At 50.2% G+C, this 26549-nt stretch overlaps 1 protein-coding gene across 1 annotated transcript in view; it reads right to left on the bottom strand.

The window, feature by feature from the left end:
* Nucleotides 1-26549, bottom strand: part of NAAA (N-acylethanolamine acid amidase) — a 158860-nt gene that overhangs the window by 42432 nt on the left and 89879 nt on the right. Inside the window, exon 5 of the mRNA XM_030190650.1 lies at nt 15794-15870. Coding sequence (XP_030046510.1) covers nt 15794-15870 — 77 coding nt within the window. The remainder of the gene's footprint in view (nt 1-15793; nt 15871-26549) is intronic.

Genomic DNA, 26549 nt, shown 5'->3' with positions numbered 1-26549 from the left:
CTATCCTTCGCCACCTAAGGAGTCATCCACTGCCCCTTTGAATAATGTCCTTAAATAGACATTGCTGAGGAACTGGATGAAACCATTATCTAATCCCACCATCCCCAAGAAAGCGGAGTCCCAGTATCGGATCCATGGAGACCCTGAGTTGATGAGGTCGCAGTTACATCATGACTCTGCGGTTGTGGATTCCACTCTCAAGAGAGCCAGAAGTACTAGAGATTTTGCCTCGGCGCCCCTGGGGCGAGAGGCTAGGACTTTAGACTCTTTTGGGAGGAAGGCCTACCTGTCCTCTATGCTCGTGCCCAAAATTCAGTCCCTACCAGCTCCACACGAGCTTTCACATGCGAAACAATGTTAAGCAACTGGCGGACTTGGTGGATAAGCTCCCTCCGGAGCACGCCGGGCCTTTTCAGGAGGTGGTCAGGCAGCTGAAGGCGTGTCGTAAATTCCTGTCCAGGGGTGCTTATGACACTTTTGATGTTGCATCCAGAACCGCTGCTCAAGGTATAGTGATGCGCAGACTCTCATGGCTGCTTGCCTCTGACCTGGACAATCGGACCCAACAGCAGCTTGCGGATGTCCCTTGCCGGGGAGATATTTTTGGCGAGAAGGTCGAGCAGGTGGTAGAGCAGCTCCACCAGCGGGAAACCTCCCTCAACAAACTCTCCCACCAAGCGCCTTCAGCATCTACCTCAACAGGTAGACCTTTTTTCCGGGGAAGGAGGACTGCTCCCTATGCTTACAATAAGAGTAGGTACAATCCACCTTTCCGACAGCCTTCTCAGGCTCAGCCCCAGCAAAAGCAAGGGACGGGCTTTTGACTGGCTCCAGATGAACATAGCCGCCATAAACGTACCTGTGCTGGATGATCTGCCGGTCAGAGGGAGGTTAAAAGTTTTTCACCAAAGGTGGCCTCTCATAACCTCCGACTAGTGGGTTCTTCAAATAGTCCGGTTAGGGTACTCCCTCAATGTGATCTCCACACCTCCAAATTGTCCACCGGGAGCTCAGTCCTTCAGCTTCCAGCACAAGCAGGTACTTGCAGAGGAACTCTCCACCTTTCTCAGCACCAATGCGGTCGAGCCCGTTCCACCAGGGCAAGAAGGGCTGGGATTCTATTCCAGGTACTTCCTTGTGCAAAAGAAAACAGGGGGGGATGCGTCCCATCCTAGACCTAAGGGCCCTGAACAAATATCTGGTCCAAAAAAAGTTCAGGATGCTTTCCCTGGACACCCTTCTTTCAATGATTCAGAAAAACGACTGGCTATGCTCTCTGGACTTAAAGGATGCTTATACATATATCCCGATACTGCCAGCTCACAGGCTGTATCTTCAATTCCGTCTGGGAACACGGCATTTTCAGTATTGTGTGCTGCCCTTTGGGCTCGCTTCTGCACCCAGGGTGTTTACAAAATGCCTGGCAGTAGTTGCAGCGTCGCTAAGCAGACTGGGAGTGCATGTGTTCCCGTATCTCGACGAATGGCTGGTGAAGAACACCTTGGAGGCAGGAGCTCTACAGTCCATGCAGTTGACTATTCAACTCCTGGAGCTTCTGGGGTTTGTTATAAATTACCCAAAGTCCCATGTTCTTCCAGTTCAAAAACTAGAATTCATAGGAGCTCTGCTGGACTCACAGACGGCTCATGCCTATCTCCCCGAGGTGAGGGCAGACAATCTTCTGTCTCTAGTTTCCTTGGCCAGAGCGTCTCAGCAGTTCACAGCTCGGCAGATGTTGAGACTCCTAGGCCATATGGCCTCCAACATTCATGTGACTCCCATGGCCCGTCTTCACATGAGATCAGCTCAATGGACCCTAGCTTCCCAGTGGTATCAAGCTGCAGGGAATCTAGAGGATGCAATCCAGCTGTCCACCGCTTTTCACAATTCCCTGCAATGGTGGACAATTTGATCCAATTTGACCTTCGGATGTCCTTTTCAAATTCCTCAGCCACAAAAAGTGCTGACAACGGATGCATCCCTCCTGGGGTGGGGAGCCCATGTAGATGGGCTTCACACTCAAGGACTTTGGTCCCTTCAGGTAATAGGTCTTCAGATCAATCTCCTGGAGTAGCGAGCGGTCTGGAACACTCTAAAGGCTTTTAGAGATCGGCTGTCCTGTCAAATCATTCAAATTCAGATAGACAATCAAGTTGGCATGTACTACATCAACAAGCAGGGGGGCACCGGATCTCGCCCCCTGTGTCAGGAAGCCATCCAGATGTGGATTTGGGCTTGCCGTCACAGCATGCTTCTTCAAGCTACGTATCTGGCGGGCGTAAACAACAGTCTGGCCGACAGATTGAGCAGGAGTATGCAACCTCACGAGTGGTCACTCAACTCGGGCGTGGTACGCAAGATCTTCCGGGAGTGGGGCATCCCCTCGGTGGATCTTTTTGCTACTCAGATCAATCACAAAGTCCCTCAGTTCTGTTCCAGACTTCGGGCTCACGACAGACTACCGTAAGATGCCTTTCTCCTGCATTGGGGGACAGGCCTTCTGTATGCATATCCTCCCATACCTCTGGTGGGGAAGACTTTGTTGAAACTCAAGCAAGACTGCAGAACCACGTCAGATTTGGTTCCCTCTTCTTCTGGAGTTGTCCTCCGAAGAACCGTGGAGATTGGAGTGTTTTCCAACCCTCATTACTCAGAAAGAGGGGGTGCTTCTACAACCCAACCTCCAGTCTCTGGCTCTCACGGCCTAGATGTTGAGAGCATAGACTTCGCTTCTTTGGGTCTTTCTGAGGGTGTCTCCCGAGTCTTGCTTGCTTCCAGGAAAGACTCCACAAAGAAGTATTACTCTTTTAAGTGGAGGAGGTTTGCCGTCTGGTGTGACAGCAAGGCCCTAGATCCTCGCTCTTGTCCCACTCAGACCCTGCTAGAATACCTTCTACACTTTGACAAGTGTAGAAGGTATTCTAGCAGGGTCTGAGTGGGACAACTCTTACGGAGTTGGTCTTGAGACCAGACTCTGACAAGACCAACTCCGTAAGAGTTCATCTTAGTGCAATTAGTGCTTTTCATTATCGTGTAGAGGGTAGGCCTATCTCTGGACAGCCTTTAGCTGTTCGCTTCATGAGAGTTTTGCTTTTGTCAAAGCCCCGTCAAACTTCCACCTGTGTCATGGGATCTCAACGTCGTTCTCACCCAGCTGATCAAACCTCCTTTTGAGCCACTGAATTCTTGCCGTCTGAAGTACTTGACCTGGAAGGTCATTTTCTTGGTGGCCGTTACTTCAGCTCCTAGAGTCAGTGAGCTTTAAGCCTTGGTAGCCCATGCTCCCTATACTAAGTTTCATCATAACAAAGTAGTTCTCCGCACTCACCCTAAGTTTCTGCCAAAGGTGATATCGGAGTTCCATTTGAACCAGTCAATTGTCTTGCCAACATTTTTTCCCCGTCCTCATACCCACCCTGCTGAACGTCAGTTGCATACATTGGACTGCAAGAGAGCATTGGCCTTCTATGTGGAGCGGACAAGCCCCTTCAGACAGTTTGCCCAAATGTTTGTTTCTTTTGATCCCAACAGGAAGGGAGTCGCTGTCGGGAAATGCACCATTTCAAATTGGCTAGCAGATTGCATTTCCTTCACTTATGCCCAAGCTGGGCTGACTCTTGAGGGCCATGTCATGGCTCATAGTGTTAGAGCCATGGCAGCGTCAGTGGCTCACTTGAAGTCAGCCACTATTGAAGAGATTTGCAAGGCTGTGATGTGGTCATCAGTTCACACATTCATATCTCATTACTGCCTTCAGCAGGACTCCCGACGCAACAGTCGGTACGGGCAGTCGGTGTTGCAGAATCTGTTTGGGGTCTAGAATCCAACTCCACCCCCCTACGCCCATTTTTGTTCTGTTCCAGGCTACACTCTCAGCTGTTTCTTCATAGGTCAATTTCAGTTATGTCCTCGCCGTTGCGTGGGCCCAATTGACCCTCTTTTTTGTTTTGAGTGAACCTGGGGGCTAGGGATACCCCACATGTGAGAACAAGCAGCCTGCTTGTCCTCGGAGAAAGCGAAGTTACTTACCTGTAGCAGGTATTCTCCGAGGACAGCAGGCTGATTGTTCTCACCAACTCGCCCACCTCCCCTTTGGAGATGTTTTGTGGTTTATTCTTTATTTGCTTTTCATTTAACTGAGGCGGGAACGGATGCACGCGGGTGGGAAGATGGCTGCACATGCGCAGTGCGTCCGCCCCGCGCCCTTTGGGCTGTCGCAAAGCTTTTTAGATTTTGCTGGAAAATCTTCCGTTCCTTGGGCCGCCGTGGACGCCGACCCACATGTGAGAACAATCAGCCTGCTGTCCTCGGAGAATACCTTGTACAGGTAAGTAACCTCGCTTTCTCTTGAGTCCAAGGAGTGCCTGCTGAGAAGTTCACCTCCACTCTCAAGGACCCAGTGATGTGAACAGCCGACAAGCAGAGAAGATTTCTCTCCACCCAACTCATGAGGAAGGCCACCTCCACTGCCATTGGACGGCTGCAGATCCCACCTTGCTTGTTGATATAATCCACCACTGTCGCATTGTCAGAGAAAACTCGGACTGGGGCCCCCGCCAGAAAGGGAGTGAAGTCGCATAAGGCATTCCGCACTGCCCTGAACTCCAAGCGATTTATTGACCACTGAGACTCCTGTTCCATCCAGGTGCCCTGTGCTAGATTAAACTTGTAATGAGCTCCCCAACATGACTTACTGACGTCAGTTGTCACCAACTCCCATTGTGTTATCAGAATGGGAACTCTGACAGTCAAATTCTGGGCAACAACTACCATTGCAAATGCCATCTGGAAATCAGCATCCAAGAAGATGAAGGTCGTACTTCTGTGACACCAGAGACTAGTGGCTAAGAAGAGATTCCTGTAATGGATGCATATAAGCCCTTGCCCATGGCACCACTTCCATCGTCGCTGTCATTGACCTCCAAACCTGGACGTAGTCTCAGGCCCTGTGCTTGCCTTGACTGAGGAGAAGACGAATCTGTTGAACCAGCTTTGACCTCCTGCATTCTGTGAGAAAGATCTTCTTCCTTGCTGTGTCAAATAGAACATCCAGACCAGCGTCTGCAATGGAGTTAGTTTGCTCTTCTCGAAATTGGTCACCCAGCCCAATGACTGCAGAAAATGGACAACTTTGTCACAGTCTTCTTGTCTGAACTGGGTGGCATACGAATGAGCCAGTCATTGAGATATGGGTGAATGCTGATTCCCTGGCACCGAAGGAAAGCCACCGGCAACCCCACCATAACCTTGGTAAATGTTCTTGGTGCTGTGGCAATGCTCTGAACTAGAAGTGATGGCCCAGCACTGCAAAATGTAGAAACCTCTAATGCAGAGGCCGTATGGGTATATGCAAGTACGCCTCCTTGAGGCTGAAGGCGGTGAGAAATTCTCACATTGAACTAAGGCTATGACTACACTTAGTATTTCCAAGCAAAAGTGGGATACTCGGAGGCAGTGGTTTGGATCTTTGGGATCTAAGGCAGGACGAAAGGTGCCTTCCTTCTTTGCGACAATGAAGTAGACAGAGTATCTGCCTTGCCGCTGTTCCTCCTGGGGAACTGGAACAATGGCCTGAATGCCAACAAGGAATTTACAGGGGCTTGAACATCGACTGCTTTGGTTCCCTTTCGACAAGGAGACCAAGAAGAGAGGAGCGACCAGGTGGGAGAACTCCAATTTGTAACCTTCTGCAAGAATATTCAGAACCCACTGTTCACGCTTTCCAAAAATACTAGGACTAGGGGGCATGCGATGAAACTACAGTGTAGTAAATTTAAAACAAATAGGAGAAAATATTTTTTCACCCAACGCATAATTAAACTCTGGAATTCATTGCCGGAGAACGTGGTGAAGGCGGTTAGCTTAGCAGAGTTTAAAAGGGGGTTAGACGGTTTCCTAAAGGACAAGTCCATAAACCACTACTAAATGGACTTGGGAAAAATCCACAATTCCAGGAATAACATGTATAGAATGTTTGTACATTTGGGAAGCTTGCCAGGTGCCCTTGGCCTGGATTGGCCGCTGTCGTGGACAGGATGCTGGGCTTGATGGACCCTTGGTCTTTCCCAGTGTGGCATTACTTAGGCACTTATGTACACTGGTCTGACATGACTTTGGCCCACTCCTCCTGAAACGCCTGAAGACATTCTTCCTCTGTAGGAAGGGAAAAGTGGATCAACCTTGCATCATTGCAAAGCTCGGGAGGTATTGGGTAGAGGAGGGACTTCCTGTCAACACGAAAGGAAGATTGGCGCACCTGAAAGCGGACTTCTGGCCATATTGCTGACGACCAGACCTGTACTATCTGCTGTCTCCTGTCTTGAAATTGAGAGCCCCTGAAGACAGATGACCAGAGGCTTTCGGCTTATCCTCTAGCCAACTGCTATGGCTTAGTTTCCCCCAGTTCTTTCACCAAGTTACTAAGATCTTCTCCAAATAGCCACATGCCCTGAAAGGGCTGTTTAACTAAACATGACTGACACGATCAGAGCTGCTGATGTGCAGGGACAGTCAAAGACATATCATAAATAGAATCCATCGAGTAGGCCAACCTCGCTTCCAGGTGGGCGTTATGGCACCCATCTTGTGTTGCAGACTGCTGATGCCACTTCTGGCATGCTCTAGCCACGAATGAGCTTCCCACTGTCACTGAAGGCCCCAAAGAGGCCACTTCAAAGGCTTATTTCAACAAGCCTTCTAGCTTCCTAGCCTATAAGTCATTTAGGGCGATGCGCCCTTCCAATGGAAAGGTGGTCTTCTTAGTCACCGCCATAACAAGGGAGTCCACCCTGGGAAGCTGCAATTTCTTTTTCTCCTTTGGAACCAATGGGTAGAGAGGTGAGCCATGGCTCTTCCCATTCTCAGTCCTGCATCTGGTGAGACCCATTCTGCTGTAATCCATTTATTAGTTGTTTGACAGAGCTTATTAATATGCACCTCTTATTGGGCAACTTTTGACTAAGATTATGGAGGGAATAGTGGCAAATCAATTAACAGAATTCTTAAATAAGTATAATATACTGCATAGCTCACAATCAGGTTTTAGAAGCAGTTTCAGCACAGAGACAGTGTTGGCTACATTAATATTTAATATAAGAAGTGAGATTAGTGTGGGTAGAAGGGCACTGCTGCTTCAGTTTGATATGTCCAGCGCATTTGACCTGGTGGGCCATGAATGGTTTTGGAATATCAGGAATACTATTGGAACGGTTCAGGAGTTTCCTCACTTAGAGGCCATATCAAGTAAAAATGCTAGGGAAGTTCTCTCAGGCATGGTCGCCAGTTTGTGGAGTCCTACAGGGATCCCTAGTTTCCTATCTTATTTAACATAATAACAGCCCCTCAGGGCTTTCGACTGGAGACATTGGGGATGCGTTCCTTTATTTATGTGAATGATGTAACCATCTGTATCTCGCTGGATAGAGAAATTAAAGATGCTATGTTTAAAATCAAAAAGGGACTAGAGCATTTAGAATCATGGGCTAAAGCAACTAAACTGAAACTAAACTCTTACAAAACAAAGTTTCTACTTATTAGCCACCCACGAAGGCCAAACCCCATTCTTATTAAAAAGGTTAAGTTAGAATCTCAAGTGAAAATATTGGTGGTGATCTTGGATAACTCATTAACTTTTGAACCGCATATACAGATGTTGATATCTAAGACATTTACATTATTATAGAAATTAAAACAAATTAGATCTTTTTTTTCAATCTGAAGTTTTTCAATTGATTGTCCAAACTTTGCTAACTTTGCTGATGGTGTACTTAGATTTTTGCCACATTATTTATATTGGCTTTAGAGATTCGGAGACGTTTGCAGACGCTGCAAAACACTGTGGCGTGCCTGATTTTTAGAACTTCAAACTTTGAAAGTGCCAGACTTTTGTTGCGTAGTCTCTGCTGGTTATCAGTGGAGGCCTGCTCAATATTTAAATGATGTTGCATTGCCTTTCTGATACTTCAAGGCCAAGCACCATAATATATGGTACCCCTTGCTATTATGCTTGTCAAGAATTATAAGAACAATTCATGGCACTTTTTGAAGTTTCAATCCCAGCACCCCAGGGAGTTTTCTATAGAAAGGAGCTGGAATTGACATTCCCATATCAAATCACTAAGTGGTGAAATGGAACTACCCTTATATGTACGTTGTCAAACTAGTTATATGATGTTCCGAAAACTACTGAAAATATGGTTATTCTGCAAATTTGTCTAAAATCTGTATTGTGTTCCTCTAGGAAACTGTTTTATTCTTGCTTTAATTTGTATTGTGCTTTTCTTGGAAATTCCCTAGTGTAAGCTGCTCTGATCTAGTTATAGCTTGAGCGGCATATAAGTAATAAATATAATATAATGTAATGGATACATCGGGAAGGCCTTAGAAGTACCTCTAAGCCAACTCATGATCGACAAAGATGGAACTGACACTGAAGCAGAAGGCTCCTCAATGAAAAGCAATAGGCAGGAGGAGTGGCCTAGTGGTTAGGGTGGTGGACTTTGGTCCTGGGGAACTGAGGAACCGAGTTCAATTCCCACTTCAGGCACAGGCAGCTCCTTGTGACTCTGGGCAAGTCACTTAACCCTCCATTGCCCCATGTAAGCTGCATTGAGCCTGCCACAAGTGGGAAAGCACGGGGTACAAATGTAACAACAAAAAAAAGCATCGTTAATGCCTCAGAAATAAGACTACTGAGCTCCTCTTTATGAAACAACCTTAATACTTTTGGGTCATCTCCCTCATCTAACGGCTCATTCAATGATGGCTCCTCTGGATAGATAAGGAGGGAGCAGCAGAGACAGACCTCCAGAAGTGGGTAGATAAGGCTAAATGAGATCTCTTAGGCGCTGGAAGGGCAGCAGGGCTAGAACATGAAGCATCTTGCAGCAACTATGACTGTCCCTACTTCAGTAAACAGGGCTGATGTAAGAGCAATGTAAACTCCGGAGAAAACAAAGATCCTGATGCAGCTGAATGCTCTGTCGGGTCCTTAGGTTGTAAAATGACAGCTGTGCTCTGCGCTTGATGAAACAGAGACTATTCCTCACTGCCAGTTGTCTCTGACAAAATGGCACCCATTCCAGCGCTCTTCTGCATCAAACTGCGCAGGGCTCTGCTGGATAGCCTGAAGTTCCTGCCATACTCAGATGCTGTGACAAATCCAAAGATGTGCTGTGACTGCAATACCCCAGCACTGGCCGGTGGGTTCCACAGCAGGAAAACCACTTAACTGCCTTTGCAGGAGTTACTATTCACCCTGACTGGCACAAATGCAGCACAATACAGTCCCATGTGGTGAGTCAGGATCCCTCCCCTGCGCCAAGTAGAACTTGCAGCCCTCCAAGCGGTTCCGAGTCAAACTTTAGTCAGACTTACCACTGTTGGCCCTTCCCCCAAGCTCACAGTTTCCACAAAATAAAAATAAAAAAAATTAAATTAAAAAAAGGAGAATGAAGGTTTACTGGAGAGCTTGGGACAGAGTATCCATCCTGATTCTTTCTCATCTGAGGGAAGCTTCAGATGAGAAAGAATCAGGATGGATACTCTGTCCCATGCTCTCCAGTAAACCTTCATCCTCCTTTATTTTATTTTGTTGTTGTGCTGGAAAAGGAGAACTCCACAAAAAATGGGAAAAGGTGACGAGATGGAAGAAGTAACTTCATGGAGCACCACAGAGATGGTTCTGAAGACCTCTAGATATTACTGTGCAGACTTAAGCCACCTGCAAAGCTCATATGGGGACCAGTTGACCAACTAGACCAGGAGCAAATCACTCAGACTCAGAGGCTGGAAGGTATGTCTATCCACCTGCTGGAGATAAAAAATACTGAGGAGCTGGACTGGATGCCAAGAGAGATATGTCTCAGCTCAGTTTTCAGTTCTCTATCTCCACCTGCTGGTTGATGGACACTTCTATCCCACAGGTTCTGGAATAATGGGAAACTACGTAATGGAAGTGCATATATTGAATGCCACGGACTGTGGTGTCCTGATCTCTAGTGGTAGTACCATAAAATTACTGCTAGAGGATCACCATTTTAAGCCAGGGACCAATATAAGCAGAAGCAACTAGGGATTGCTTTTACTCCTACTGGAGTCCCTGGTAGTCTAGTAAGAGCCAGGGAGAGGGACTGGGTTGGGTTCTGTAATGGGGGCATCCTTCTGAGATGCATGTCATGGGGTGGTTATGCTGATACTGAGACGAATGAGGGTTGTGCTGATTGCAGGACTGGGTGGGGGAGCTGATTTTGACTTTATATAGCAAACTGATCCCTAGCAGTAGTAGCTCAAGACTTACCTCTAACGATTGCAGGCGTTATTTTGTACTTGGGACTGGCATGAGCAGAACTAAGAATTACTTCTGCTCCCACTAGACTACCAGGGATCCCATAGGAGCGGGGGAGGGTGGTCAGTACAGATAGTGGGGACCTGCAAAGGGGGGTGTCATGAAATTTGAGGCGGTCTGTAATAGGGGGATCTTTTCAGGGGCGCATCATGGAGATGTAGTGCTGATGTCAGGGAAGGGATATTGGATTGTTGTGCTGAGGTTGGGGAGAGATGAGAGGATTGTGCTGATGTCAAGGGAAACCACGGTGTATGTGCAGATAGGGAGGATCAATTCTAAAGAGCTGCTCCTATGTACATGTGTGGTGAAATAGCATATTTTTCTCCAGTGCGGCTTTTTGAAGTCACTGTTTCTGAGGGATGAAGGCAGATATGGACATGCAGTCTGGCATGTCCTTACATGTACTATATAAGAGGCGCCCACATGTGGCAGAGCTTTTTTGAAATACAGGGGTAACTGTTCACGTCCTGACCTGAATGTTTCAATTCCCATCTTCACGCCCTTTCTAAAATTGGGCTTTACTGTATAGTGGCACTGAATGTATATGTTTCTTAAAACACTGTGGCTAGCATTTTTTTAAAAACTCGCTGACTACCCAGACTGAATATTGGACTGAATAACAATAAAATTCTTTACTTTCTGCATCCCTATTCAATCTAGTGGGAAAGGAATCCCTGTACTCTGAAGGTTCCAATTGAACTATCTATCTAATATAATAAAACGCACTCTCAACGTTCTGAGGACAACGTTCTGAAGCCATGAAGCCATCTGACGTCACTCCCAGGCTGAAGGGTTCGTGGATTCGTGGTGTGAAGCCTTCAAGCCAGCCAGCCGTCTCTGCCCCGCCCTCGCGTCAAACGTCATGACGTCGAGGGCGGGAAAAAAAAAACAACAAATCCGGCAGCGAAGCGTCAGGGAAGGAGGCGGCGCTCCCGATGTCTAGCCTTCCCTTCGCTGTGTTCCGCCTTCTTCTGACGTCAAGGATGACGTCAAAAGAAGGCGGAACAGCGAAGGGAAAGCTAGACATCGGGAGCGCCGCCTCCTTCCGTGACGCTTCGCTGCCGGAACCGCCACGGAGGTAAATTTAAAAAGAAGAAAAAAAACAAAAAGGGATGTTGGGGGGAGAGAAGAGGGTGGCCAGTAAAGAAGAACAATGGGAGCGGGAGGGCAGGGGAGAAACGACAGCATTGATGTGAAGGGGGGGGGGCATGGATGCGAAGGGGGGGGGGGGGAAAGAGGGCAGCCCAGGCTGGGACATGGGAGAGAGAGGAGCATGGATGCGAGGGGGGGGTCATGGAAGGGAGAGAGGGGACTTGCTGGAAAAGGATGAATGGAGGCGGCAGGGGACAGAGGAGCATGGATGGGCATGGATTGGGAGGGCAGGGCTCAGGGAGAGAGGGGAATTGCTGGAAAGGGATGAATGGAGGGGGCAGGGGACAGAGGAGCATGGATGGGCATGGATTGGGATGGCAGGACTCAGGGAGAGAGGGGAATTGCTGGATAGGGATGAATGGAGGGGACAGATGGGCATAGATGGATATGGATTGCAGGGCAGGCCTCAGGGAGAGAGGGGAATTGCTGGATAGGGATGAATGGAGGGGCCAGGTGACAGAGGAGCATGGATGGGCATGGATTGGAAGGGCAGGACTCAGGGAGAGGGGAATTGCTGGATAGGGATGAATGGAGGGGACAGATGGGAATGGATGGATATGGATTGCAGGGCAGGCCTCAGGGAGAGAGGGGAATTGCTGGATAGGGATGAATGGAGGGGGCAGGGGACAGAGGAGCATGGATGGGCATGGATTAGGAGGGCAGGGCTCAGGGAGAGAGGGGAATTGCTGGATAGGGATGAATGGAGGGGACAGATGGGCATGGATGGATATGGATTGCAGGGCAGGCCTCAAGGAGAGAGGGGAATTGCTGGATAGGGATGAATGGAGGGGCCAGGTGACAGAGGAGCATGGATGGGCATGGATTGGAAGGGCAGGACTCAGGGAGAGGGGAATTGCTGGATAAGGATGAATGGAGGGGACAGATGGGCATGGATGGATATGGATTGCAGGGCAGGGCTCAGGGAGAGAGGGGAATTGCTGGATAGGGATGAATGGAGGGGGCAGGTGACAGAGGAACATGGATGGGCATGGATTGGGAGGGCAGGGCTCAGGGAGAGAGGGGAATTGCTGGAAAGGGATGAATGGAGGGGACAGGGGACAGAGGAGCATGGATGGGCATGGATTGGGAGGGCAGGGCTCATGGAGAGAGGGGAATTGCTGGATAAGGATGAATGGAGGGGACAGATGGGCATGGATGGATATGGATTGCAGGGCAGGGCTCAGGGAGAGAGGGGAATTGCTGGATAGGGATAAATGGAGGGGGCAGGTGACAGAGGAACATGGATGGGCATGGATTGGGAGGGCAGGGCTCAGGGAGAGAGGGGAATTGCTGGAAAGGGATGAATGGAGGGGGCAGGGGACAGAGGAGCATGGATGGGCATGGATTGGGAGGGCAGGGCTCATGGAGAGAGGGGAATTGCTGGATAGGGATGAATGGAGGGGACAGATGGGCATGGATGGATATGGATTGCAGGGCAGGCCTCAGGGAGAGAGTGGAATTGCTGGATAGGGATGAATGGAGGGGCCAGGTGACAGAGGAGCATGGATGGGCATGGATTGGAAGGGCAGGACTCAGGGAGAGGGGAATTGCTGGATAGGGATGAATGGAGGGGACAGATGGGAATGGATGGATATGGATTGCAGGGCAGGCCTCAGGGAGAGAGGGGAATTGCTGGATAGGGATGAATGGAGGGGGCAGGGGACAGAGGAGCATGGATGGGCATGGATTGGGAGGGCAGGGCTCAGGGAGAGTGGGGAATTGCTGGATAGGGATGAATGTAGGGGACAGATGGGCATGGATGGATATGGATTGCAGGGCAGGCCTCAAGGAGAGAGGGGAATTGCTGGATAGGGATGAATGGAGGGGCCAGGTGACAGAGGAGCATGGATGGGCATGGATTGGAAGGGCAGGACTCAGGGAGAGGGGAATTGCTGGATAAGGATGAATGGAGGGGACAGATGGGCATGGATGGATATGGATTGCAGGGCAGGGCTCAGGGAGAGAGGGGAATTGCTGGATAGGGATGAATGGAGGGGGCAGGTGACAGAGGAACATGGATGGGCATGGATTGGGAGGGCAGGGCTCAGGGAGAGAGGGGAATTGCTGGAAAGGGATGAATGGAGGGGACAGGGGACAGAGGAGCATGGATGGGCATGGATTGGGAGGGCAGGGCTCATGGAGAGAGGGGAATTGCTGGATAAGGATGAATGGAGGGGACAGATGGGCATGGATGGATATGGATTGCAGGGCAGGGCTCAGGGAGAGAGGGGAATTGCTGGATAGGGATAAATGGAGGGGGCAGGTGACAGAGGAACATGGATGGGCATGGATTGGGAGGGCAGGGCTCAGGGAGAGAGGGGAATTGCTGGAAAGGGATGAATGGAGGGGGCAGGGGACAGAGGAGCATGGATGGGCATGGATTGGGAGGGCAGGGCTCATGGAGAGAGGGGAATTGCTGGATAGGGATGAATGGAGGGGACAGATGGGCATGGATGGATATGGATTGCAGGGCAGGCCTCAGGGAGAGAGTGGAATTGCTGGATAGGGATGAATGGAGGGGACAGGTGACAGAGGAGCATGGATGGGCATGGATTGGGAGGGCAGGGCTCAGGGAGAGAGGGGAATTGCTGGATAGGGATGAATGTAGGGGACAGATGGGCATGGATGGATATGGATTGCAGGGCAGGCCTCAAGGAGAGAGGGGAATTGCTGGATAGGGATGAATGGAGGGGCCAGGTGACAGAGGAGCATGGATGGGCATGGATTGGAAGGGCAGGACTCAGGGAGAGGGGAATTGCTGGATAAGGATGAATGGAGGGGACAGATGGGCATGGATGGATATGGATTGCAGGGCAGGGCTCAGGGAGAGAGGGGAATTGCTGGATAGGGATGAATGGAGGGGGCAGGTGACAGAGGAACATGGATGGGCATGGATTGGGAGGGCAGGGCTCAGGGAGAGAGGGGAATTGCTGGAAAGGGATGAATGGAGGGGACAGGGGACAGAGGAGCATGGATGGGCATGGATTGGGAGGGCAGGGCTCATGGAGAGAGGGGAATTGCTGGATAAGGATGAATGGAGGGGACAGATGGGCATGGATGGATATGGATTGCAGGGCAGGGCTCAGGGAGAGAGGGGAATTGCTGGATAGGGATAAATGGAGGGGGCAGGTGACAGAGGAACATGGATGGGCATGGATTGGGAGGGCAGGGCTCAGGGAGAGAGGGGAATTGCTGGAAAGGGATGAATGGAGGGGGCAGGGGACAGAGGAGCATGGATGGGCATGGATTGGGAGGGCAGGGCTCATGGAGAGAGGGGAATTGCTGGATAGGGATGAATGGAGGGGACAGATGGGCATGGATGGATATGGATTGCAGGGCAGGCCTCAGGGAGAGAGTGGAATTGCTGGATAGGGATGAATGGAGGGGACAGGTGACAGAGGAGCATGGATGGGCATGGATTGGGAGGGCAGGGCTCAGGGAGAGAGGGGAACTGCTGGAAAAGGATTAATGGAGGGGGCAGGGGACAGATGGGCATGGATTGGGAGGGCAGGGCTCACACTCTCTCTCTCATATACAATGTCTTTCTGACTCTCACTCTCACACACTCTGTCTCACACTGTATCACATTCACTCTCTATGTGCCACACAGTCACTCACACACTCGCTTGGTCTCATACACTCACTCTCACAGAGAATCTGTGTCTCACACACACTCTCTCTCTCGCCCACACACACACACTCTCTCTCACACTGTGTCTCACATACACACTTGCACACACTCTCATTCTCACACACACACTCTCTCACAAACACACTCACACCCAGACTCACTCTCTCTCTCTCACACACTCACACTTTCACTCTGACTCTCAAACAGTCACTCTCACATACACTCTCCCAAACATACAAACTCCGAGGAAAACCTTGCTAGCGCCCGTTTCATTTGTGTCAGAAACGGGCCTTTTTTTACTAGTGCTCTATAAGAGGGGTGGGCGATCACGGTCCTCAAGGACCACAACCCAGTCGGGTTTTCAAGATTTCCACAATGAATATGCATGAGATTGATTTGCTTGTACTGCTTTCACTGTACGGAAATCGATCTCATGAATATTCATTGTGGAAATCTTGAAAACCCGACTGGGTTGTAAGCCCTCAACAACTGTGGTTGCTCACCCCTACTCTATAATATTGACCCTAATCTTTTTTCAACAGCATGTGATTGGTTTGATATTTGGGGTGAAATATTTTTTATTCATACAGGATTAACAAGATATTTTTGCATGGATTTATTAGGTGTCCAAGCCTCTAGATGGTATTATAAATAAATACACTCACATCCCTAATGAGCCAGCTGACAAGATGGCCACGTAGCAGACTGGCAATTGCGCTCTTCCACCAGCTGTCTTGGCCTGCTGAAGAAGGGCACACAAAGTTAGCCAGAATAAACCAAATCCTGAGTGAATCACACAAGCAGCACAATACTCTTCTCAGCTGCATGCCAGTACAATTGATTAGATTCTTCTCTCCAACACAGTTAATCTACCTCATTCTTTGTATCCTTCGCTTAATTTATCTGCTGTTACTTGCAGATATTTATTAACAGAACATTTATTCCCCTTCCATCAGCTTCTGGAAAATGGCAGGAGCTGCTGGATTAGGGAGTTCCACAGTTTTCCTCTGCTCTGATCCAGCCTCATCCCTCCTCATCTCCTTTATCCTGCACACCGCCTGGGAAGGGATGGGCTGGAAAAGGAAGCAAATGGTTCTTCTTTGAGGAATAAGAGATTTAGAGCATTGGCCAGTACAGCTGGAGCACAAGCCCTGTGTTTCCATGTCACAGAATGTTCCCTAATTCAACCCCCCCCCCCCCCCAATATGTGTTGCCTATGCACAGGAGGAGAAGAGGGACAAAGCAACAGGCCAATTTCACATATATTCAATAGAAATATTCTGAAAACCCAAAACACTTGTGGTCATCAAGACTGGACAAGATTATGACTGCTGTAGTCCATCTCTACCTTCTTCCATCTCTGCACTTTTATCCCCATCTCCTCTTCATCTTCTTCTTCCACCTCTTTGTCCTCTATTAACCTTTACAAACTCTCTGCTATCTACTATCACCACAGCATTCAAGGAGCTTTGATGCCCAAGGAAGGCAGGCCCAAAAAGGGCAGGAGGTTGCATCAGAAGGTGGACTGTCCAGCAGAAGGAAGACCCAGACACGCGAGGGCGTATATGGAAATAGAGGGGCAATGTCAGACACGCGAGGGGGTATACGGAAATAAAGGGACAATGCCATACACGCGAGGGGGTATATGGACACAGAGGGGCAATGTGAGGAGGTACACAGACATAGAAGGGCAATGCCAGACATGCAAGAGGGTATACAGACAGAAAGGAAATGCCAGACTGGCGAGGGAGTATATGGACAGAGGGGCAATACCAGACATGCAAGGTATATGGACACAGAGGTGCAATGCCAGACATATGAGGGGGTATACGGACACAGAGGAGCAATGCCAGACATGCAAGGGGGTATATAGACACAGAGGGAAGATGCTAGATATAGGGGAGAATAGGAACAAAGAAGGGAGCTGTCAGACCCGTGAGTTCTTGTATCAAGTAGAGCGCTGCCGAGCCCGGTACCCGGACCAGGTTCTGCTTGGCAGCCGGACAACCCCGGGTTTCACCTGCGCTGACCGCCATTCCCCAGAGGTTGAGCCCCTAGGTGCAGGTAGCCTGCAGGGCTTACGAGATGGAGCAGGAAGTGGGGTGATGAATGTGACGGCCAGACAGGCAGCAGGCAGAGTCAGTAGGCAGGCAGCAGACACAAGAGTAATCCAGGTACGGGCAGAGTCAATAACAAAGAACAAAGTAGAGGAGAAGCACACTACTGAGCAAGTAACACCTACCAAAGTAGAAGCCGAAGCAAGGAGTCTAGGGAGAGCTCAGCTGATAAAGTGCTGGCGTCTGACATCAGCAGGGAGAAGGGGCACAGCCATAGAACAAGAGCAGGGGAAGGAGGAACCAGAAGACCAATAGGAGAGAAGCAAGGGAAGCCAGGCAGAGGAAGAGCAGACCCAGGTGGGTGGAAGCCAAGCAATCAAGGAGCCTGCAGTCAGAGAAGAACCACACACACATGGCTCAGGGCTGTGCAAGTCAAGTGTGCGTGTCAACGGGACCCTGCGCAGCCCGAGGATGCCGCTTGCGTTGAGGTAGGGGACATGACAGGAGCATAGGGACAAAGAGGAGTGATGCTGGACACAGGGAGGGGATAGGAACAGAGTGGTGATGATGATTGCAGGGAGATGGACATAGAGGAAATGATGGACAGGGAAATATAGGGACACAGAGAACGGAAATGCTTAACATGGGGAAACATACGTACACAGAGATGGAAGATGGATAGTGAGCACGGAGAAAGAAGAAATGTCAAATGGGCAGGACACCCTGGCGAGTGAGTTAAGAGAAGACAGAGGGAAACAGAAACCAGAGCCTGGGACCAACATGATTTGAAAAGCAAAATGACCAGACAACAAAAGGTAGAAAAATAAATGTATTTCCTGTTTTGTGATTAGAATATGTCAGATTTGAAATGTGTATCCTGCCAGAGCTGGTGTTAGAAATTTTGGAGGGGACCCCAAAGTCCACTACCAGGCTGTGCCTTTTTTTTAATGCTTTATTTATTCAAAGGTAAGATAGTACAATGCAAAAAAAACATCAACATTCCAATCAGAGCATATCCTACATAAGCTAATAGAAATGTACAACAGAACAAAATTTCCTATTCCCCAAACATAATATAACAACCATGGTGAGTCAGAGTCATGAGTTACTTATATAAAGTCCATTAAAGAGAGGGGGTAGCAAAAAGAGAAAAGCATATATGGGAGTGTAACTAAGAAGAAGGGGTAGTTGCTCTCCAAGTCAGATAAATGTTATAAACCGTATGATAAGTAGGAAGGCAATTATATTTACAATTTACCACAAAAACGTACTTCCTTTACAATATTTCATTCACTTTATTGTAAATGATCATATACTATACATCAAAATCACCTTATGCAGGTTCCGGAAGTCAGAGGGTGCTTAAAGGCTGGCTGTAGTATGCAGATTCCAGGAAGCCCTTGACATACCGCGCTGATCCACTTCAATTGAGCAAGCACACTGTGGTGTAAGAAGGAGCACACGGAGTTTCCTTTGTGGATGTTGTTTACCCTTCTGGGCTATTAAACATACTTCTATGGACAAACTAAAGGAACATATGGTCTACAGAGGCGGGACTGGTGGTTGGGAGGCGGGGATAGTGCTGGGCAGACATATACGGCCTGTGCCCTGAAGAGGACAGGTACAAATCAAGGTAGGGTATACACAAAAAGTAGCACATATGAGTTTATCTTGTTGGGCAGACTGGACGGACCGTGCTGGTCTTTTTCTGCCGTCATCTACTATGTTACTATGTTAAGTTAAATATATGAAATTCCATATTATCCTGTGGTATAATCAGTATTGAAAGTGTGTTAGTGTGTACACTCAAAGGGGTATGTAGATGAATGAGTGGAGAAGCGAAAAGGTTTGGATGGGTGAGTTCCGGAGCCTGCATAAGGTGATTTTGATGTATAGTATATGATCATTTACAATACCTTGAATGAAATATTGTAAAGGAAGTACGTTTTTGTGGTAAATAGTTACGAGATTTGTACTTCTAGGTATAATAGATTCATCCCTGTTATATATAATTATATTTACAAGCCGTGAGTTGGGACTTCAGGCAGTAATAATCCACTTTTTTGAAAATAGTCTCAAGTGTTGGAACAGCAGCTTGTTTCCAGAGTGGTCTTGGCTGCCATGAAAACAAGCATCACCAGAGCATGGACTTCCCTTGGAGTACCCGTAACCCTGTGATGCAAGAGGCAATAGTCAGCACGAAGTGGGTAAGGAACTGGAAGGAAAGTATTCCATTCCTGGAGCAACGCTGTTCAAAAGGCTTGCACCACTGGGCAGGACCACCAAATATGGAAAACGGAATCCTGCCCACCACAGTTCCACCAACAAAGTGGCGAGCCAGTTTTATAAATCTGAAAAAGTATCACTGGAGTATAATACCATTGGTAGAAAATTTTAAAACCATTTTCAATCAGTCAGAGGAATAGCTATGGAGACCTTAAAAAGATATTATAAAACTTTCTCTCATTGTTTAGGATCAGTTACTAGACAAGAATGTTTCCCATTTAGCAATATATTTCTGAACTGGAGTATCATCTTTCAACAGAGCTTTATAGAGCCTAAAGACCCCCTCCCCTTCTGGTGCCCGAGTTCAGCACTAATTCTATGGACGATTCCACCAAGGTGAGATCATCCCTGGCCCTGTGTAGCATGAAATCTCTAAGCTGCCTATAAAGCGAATGCTACATACCTGTAGAAGGTATTCTCCGAGGACAGCAGGCTGATTGTTCTCACTGATGGGTGACGTCCACGGCAGCCCCTCCAATCGGAATCTTTACTAGCAAAAGCCTTTGCTAGTCCTCGCGCGCCAGTGCGCACGCGCATGCGCGGACGTCTTCCCGCCCGAAACCGGCTCGTGCCAGCCAGTCTCATATGTAGCAAGACAAAGAGAAGGGAAGACACAACTCCAAAAGGGGAGGCGGGCGGGTTTGTGAGAACAATCAGCCTGCTGTCCTCGAAGAATACCTTCTACAGGTATGTAGCATTCGCTTTCTCCGAGGACAAGCAGGCTGCTTGTTCTCACTGATGGGGTATCCCTAGCCCCCAGGCTCACTCAAAACAACAACCATGGTCAATTAGGCCTCGCAACGGCGAGGACATAACTGAGATTGACCTAACAATTTATCCAACTAACTGAGAGTGCAGCCAGGAACAGAATAAACATGGGCCTAGGGGGGTGGAGTTGGATTCTAAACCCCGAACAGATTCTGAAGCACTGACTGCCCGAACCGACTGTCGCATCGGGTATCCTGCTGCAGGCAGTAATGAGATGTGAATGTGTGGACAGATGACCACGTCGCAGCTTTGCAAATCTCTTCAATAGTGGCTGACTTCAAGTGGGCTACTGACGCTGCCATGGCTCTAACATTATGAGCCGTGACATGACCCTCAAGAGCCAGCCCAGCCTGGGCGTAAGTGAAGGAAATGCAATCTGCTAGCCAATTGGATATGGTGCGTTTCCCCACAGCCACTCCCCTCCTGTTGGGATCAAAAGAAACAATTGGGCGGACTGTCTGTTGGGCTGTGTCCGCTCCAGATAGAAGGCCAATGCTCTCTTGCAGTCCAATGTGTGCAGCTGAGGTTCAGCAGGGCAGGAATGAGGACGGGGAAAGAATGTTGGCAAGACAATTGACTGGTTCAGATGGAACTCCGACACAACCTTTGGCAAGAACTTAGGGTGAGTGCGGAGGACTACTCTGTTGTGATGAAATTTGGTGTAAGGGGCCTGGGCTACCAGGGCCTGAAGCTCACTGACTCTACGAGCTGAAGTAACTGCCACCAAGAAAATGACCTTCCAGGTCAAGTACTTCAGATGGCAGGAGTTCAGTGGCTCAAAAGGAGGTTTCATCAGCTGGGTGAGAACGACATTGAGATCCCATGACACTGTAGGAGGCTTGACGGGGGGCTTTGACAAAAGCAAACCTCTCATGAAGCGAACAACTAAAGGCTGTCCTGAGATCGGCTTACCTTCCACATGGTAATGGTATGCACTGATTGCACTAAGGTGAACCCTTACAGAGTTGGTCTTGAGACCAGACTCAGACAAGTGCAGAAGGTATTCAAGCAGGGTCTGTGTAGGACAAGAGCGAGGATCTAGGGCCTTGCTGTCACACCAGACGGCAAACCTCCTCCATAGAAAGAAGTAACTCCTCTTAGTGGAATCTTTCCTGGAAGCAAGCAAGACACGGGAGACACCCTCCGACAGACCCAAAGAGGCAAAGTCTACGCTCTCAACATCCAGGCCGTGAGAGCCAGAGACCGGAGGTTGGGATGCAGAAGCGCCCCTTCGTCCTGTGTGATGAGGGTCGGAAAACACTCCAATCTCCACAGTTCTTCGGAGGACAACTCCAGAAGAAGAGGGAACCAGATCTGATGCGGCCAAAAAGGAGCAATCAGAATCATGGTGCCTCGGTCTTGCTTGAGTTTCAACAAAGTCTTCCCCACCAGAGGTATGGGAGGATAAGCATACAGCAGACCCTCCCCCCAGTCCAGGAGGAAGGCATCCGATGCCAGTCTGCCGTGGGCCTGAAGCCTGGAACAGAACTGAGGGACTTTGTGGTTGGCTCGAGATGCGAAGAGATCTACCAAGGGGGTGCCCCACACCTGAAAGATCTGTCGCACTACCCTGGAATTGAGCGACCACTCGTGAGGTTGCATAATCCTGCTCAACCTGTCGGCCAGACTGTTGTTTACGCCTGCCAGATATGTGGCTTGGAGCACCATGCCGTGACGGCGAGCCCAAAGCCACATGCTGACGGCTTCCTGATATGGGGGCGAGATCCGGTGCCCCCCTGCTTGTTGATGTAATACATGGCAACCTGGTTGTCTGTCTGAATTTGGATAATTTGGTGGGACAGCCGATCTCTGAAAGCCTTCAGAGCGTTCCAGACCGCTCGTAACTCCAGGAGATTGATCTGCAGATCGCGTTCCTGGAGGGACCAGCTTCCTTGGGTGTGAAGCCCATCGACATGAGCTCCCCACCCCAGGAGAGACGCATCCGTAGTCAGCACTTTTTGTGGCTGAGGAATTTGGAAAGGACATCCCAGAGTCAAATTGGAACAACTCGTCCACAAATACAGGGATTTGAGAAAACTCGTGGACAGGTGGATCACGTCTTCTAGATCCCCAGCAGCCTGAAACCACTGGGAAGCTAGGGTTCATTGAGCAGATCTCATGTGAAGGCGGGCCATGGGAGTCACATGAACTGTGGAGGCCATGTGGCCCAGCAATCTCAACATCTGCCGAGCTGTGACCTGCTGGGACGCTCGCACCCGCGAGACGAGGGACAACAAGTTGTTGGCTCTCGCCTCTGGGAGATAGGCACGAGCCGCCCGAGAATCCAGCAGAGCTCCTATGAATTCGAGTCTCTGCACTGGGAGAAGATGGGACTTTGGATAATTTATCACAAAGCCCAGTAGCTCCAGGAGGCGAATAGTCATCTGCATGGACTGCAGAGCTCCTGCCTCGGATGTGTTCTTCACCAGCCAATCGTCGAGATATGGGAACACGTGCACCCCCAGCCTGCGAAGTGCCGCTACTACTACAGCCAAGCACTTCGTGAACACTCTGGGCGCAGAGGCGAGCCCAAAGGGTAGCACACAGTACTGGAAGTGACGTGTGCCCAGCTGAAATCGCAGATACTGTCTGTGAGCTGGCAGTATCGGGATGTGCATGTAGGCGTCCTTCAAGTCCAGAGAGCATAGCCAATCGTTTTCCTGAATCATGGGGAGAAGGGTGCCCAGGGAAAGCATCCTGAACTTTTCTTTGACCAGATATTTGTTCAGGGCCCTTAGGTCTAGGATGGGACGCATCCCCCCTGTTTTCTTTTCCACAAGGAAGTACCTGGAATAGAATCCCAGCCCTTCCTGCCCGGATGGCACGGGCTCGACCGCATTGGCGCTGAGAAGGGCGGAGAGTTCCTCTGCAAGTACCTGCTTGTGTTGGAAGCTGTAAGACTGAGCTCCCGGTGGACAATTTGGAGGTTTGGAGGCCAAATTGAGGGTGTATCCTTGCCGGACTATTTGAAGAACCCACTGATCGGAGATTATGAGAGGCCACCTTTGGTGAAAAGCTTTCAACCTCCCTCCGACTGGCAGGTCGCCAGGCACTGACACTTGGATGTCGGCTATGCTCTGCTGGAGCCAGTCAAAAGCTCGTCCCTTGCTTTTGCTGGGGAGCCGAGGGGCCTTGCTGAGGCGCACGCTGCTGACGAGAGCGTGCGCGCTGGGGCTTAGCCTGGGCCGCAGGCTGTTGAGAAGGAGGATTGTACCTACACTTACCAGAAGAGTAGGGAACCGTCTTCCTTCCCCCCAAAATTCGTCTACCTGTAGAGGTAGAAGCTGAAGGCTGTCGGCGGGAGAACTTGTCGAAAGCGGTATCCCGCTGGTGGAGCTGCTCTACCACCTGCTCGACTTTCTCTCCAAAAATGTTATCCGCATGGCAAGGTGAGTCCGCAATCCGCTGCTGGATCCTATTCTCCAGGTCGGAGGCACGCAGCCATGAGAGTCTGCGCATCACCACACCTTGAGCAGCGGCACTGGACGCAACATCAAAGGTGTCATACACCCCTCTGGCCAGGAATTTTCTGCACGCCTTCAGCTGCCTGACCACCTCCTGAAATGGCTTGGCTTGCTCAGGGGGAGGCTTGTCCACCAAGCCCGCCAACTGCCGCACATTGTTCCGCATGTGTATGCTCGTGTAGAGCTGGTAAGACTGGATTTTGGCCACGAGCATAGAAGAATGGTAGGCCTTCCTCCCAAAGGAGTCTAAGGTTCTAGAGTCCTTGCCCGGGGGCGCCGAAGCATGCTCCCTAGAACTCTTAGCCTTCTTTAGGGCCAAATCCACAACTCCAGAGTCGTGAGGCAACTGAGTGCGCATCAGCTCTGGGTCCCCATGGATCCGGTACTGGGACTCGATCTTCTTGGGAATGTGGGGATTACTTAGTGGCTTGGTCCAGTTCGCCAGCAATGTCTTTTTGAGGACATGATGCATAGGTACTGTGGACTTCCTTAGGTGGAGAAGGATAGTCCAGGAGCTCAAACATTTCAGCCCTGGGCTCGTCCTCCACAACCACCGGGAAGGGGATGACCATAGACATCTCCCGGACAAAGGCCGCAAAAGACAGACTCTCGGGAGGAGAAAGCTGCCTTTCAGGGGAGGGAGTGGGATCAGAAGGAAGGCCCTCAGACTCCTCGTCAGAGAAATATCTGATGTCCTCCTCCTTTTCCCACGAGGCCTCACCTTCGGTATCAGACACAAGTTCACGGACCTGTGTCTGAAGCCGTGCCCGGCTCGACTCCATGGAACCACGGCCACGGTGGGAGCGTCGAGAGGTAGACTCCCTCGCCCGCACCGGCGAAGCTCCCTCCGCCGACGTCGTCGGGGAGCCTTCCTGGGAGGCTACCGCAGTCAGTACCGCACGCGGCACCAATGTCGGAGACCTCACCCCGGGCAAGGGGCCAGCCGGCGCCTCACTCGACGGTACCGGTGGCGCAAGCACCCCCGGTACCGGAGGGGAAGGACGCAACAGCTCTCCCAGAATCTCTTGGAGAACGGCCCGGAGACTCTCGTGCAGAGCGGCTGTGGAGAAAGACGTGGAAGCCGATGCAGGTGTCGATGTCAGAGTCTGTTCCGGGCGTGGAGGCTGTTCCGGGCTGTCCATAGTGGAGCGCATCGACACCTCCTGAACAGAGGGTGAGCGGTCCTCTCGGTGCCGATGCCTACTGGGTGCCGACTCCCTCGGCGACCCAGAGCTCTCGGTGCCCATACGGGAAGGGGACCGGTGTCGATGCTTCTTCGACTTCTTGGGACGAAGCATGTCACCGGAGCTTCCCGGCACCGACGAGGAGGACGTAGAATCCAGCCGTCGCTTCCTCGGGGCCGAGGCCGAAGAAGGTCGGTCTCGGGGGGGCTGTACCGCAGGAGCCCTCAGGGTAGGGGGAGACCCACCCGAAGGCTCACCGCCACCAGCAGGGGAATGGACAGCCCTCACCTGCACTCCAGTCGAAGCACCACCGTCCGACGACATCAGCAGAAGTGGAGGTCCCGGTACCACCGACGCCGACGCAGCCGTCTGATGTCTCAGCCCCTATGCAGAGGGTCGATGCCTCGATGCACTCGATGCAGTCGCGGCCGAGGACGGAGGTCTAGACGCTGTCGACGTCGATGCACTCGATACTCCCGGTGCCGATGCCGACGAAGAGCCCGAGAACAAAACGTTCCACTAGGCTAATCTCGCTACCTGAGTCCGCTTTTGTAAAAGGGCGCACAGACTACAGGCCTGTGGGCGGTGCCCAGCCCCCAGACACTGAAGACACGACACGTGCCTGTCAGTGAGCGAGATTACCCGGGCGCACTAGGTGCACTTCTTGAAGCCGCTGGGAGACTTCGATGACATGGGTGGAAAAATCTCGCCGGCGAAATCGAAACTCGTAATTGCGGTAGGCACCAAAAAAGAGGGGAAGAGAAAAATTAGACCCGAGGCCTGAAAAAGGCCTACCCCGAAGACGAAAGAAAACTTACCGGGGAAAAAAACTGGAAGTAGCGGAAAGGGAAAAAGACCGAAAAGGTCCTCTTCCAAAATCCTTTTTTTTTGGTTTTTTTTTTGTTAGCGAAAACCAAAAGGAGACGCGCGAGGTCAACTTAAGGGGCGCGAACGGCGTAACACGACCGTACCGAGCGCGGACAAAAGAAGACTGGCCGGCACGAGCCGGTTTCGGGCGGGAAGACGGCCGCGCATGCGTGGTGCGCACCGGCACGCGAGGACTAGCAAAGGCTTTTGCTAGTAAAGATTCCGATTGGAGGGGCTGCCGTGGACGTCACCCATCAGTGAGAACAAGCAGCCTGCTTGTCCTCGGAGAATAAAAGAAATCAAGAGTTGGGTAAACCATATTCGTCTTGAAGATCAGAAAAAAAAAATCAATGCACCCCCCTCCCAAATCTGTCCCAGGGTTCTTACGGATCAGGCAGCCCAAAGTTTATAAACCCTATCCATTAGCCCAGGGGAGAATTGACAGGCGTACTGAAGAGGCATATAGATGGGATAATAGGTGGGAAAATGTGGGATACAAATGCAACAAATAAATAAATAATGTCTGCTTGCAAAAAATCGAGATCATACCTTAATCCATATTGCTAAGGGAGCCCTCATTAAATGGGCCAACCCAGGTACCAGCCTCCTCAAGCGTGACAGGGGGAGCCTGGGAGGGGCCCATAAAGGGAATGAGTCTAAAGAGCATTGCGTAAGTCTGTTCCAAGGGTTCAAAATATTCCATTGCCATACAGCTATAATCTGTATCAAAGCTGCCTGGTGATACAATTCAAAATTAGGTACCCCCATGCTACCATGTAGTTTGAATTGATACCA

Source organism: Microcaecilia unicolor, chromosome 2, assembly GCF_901765095.1.
Source record: "Microcaecilia unicolor chromosome 2, aMicUni1.1, whole genome shotgun sequence".
Taxonomy (NCBI): domain Eukaryota; kingdom Metazoa; phylum Chordata; class Amphibia; order Gymnophiona; family Siphonopidae; genus Microcaecilia; species Microcaecilia unicolor.
The sequence above is the reverse complement of the archived record's forward strand: the minus strand, read 5'-3'. Positions and strand labels throughout refer to the sequence as shown.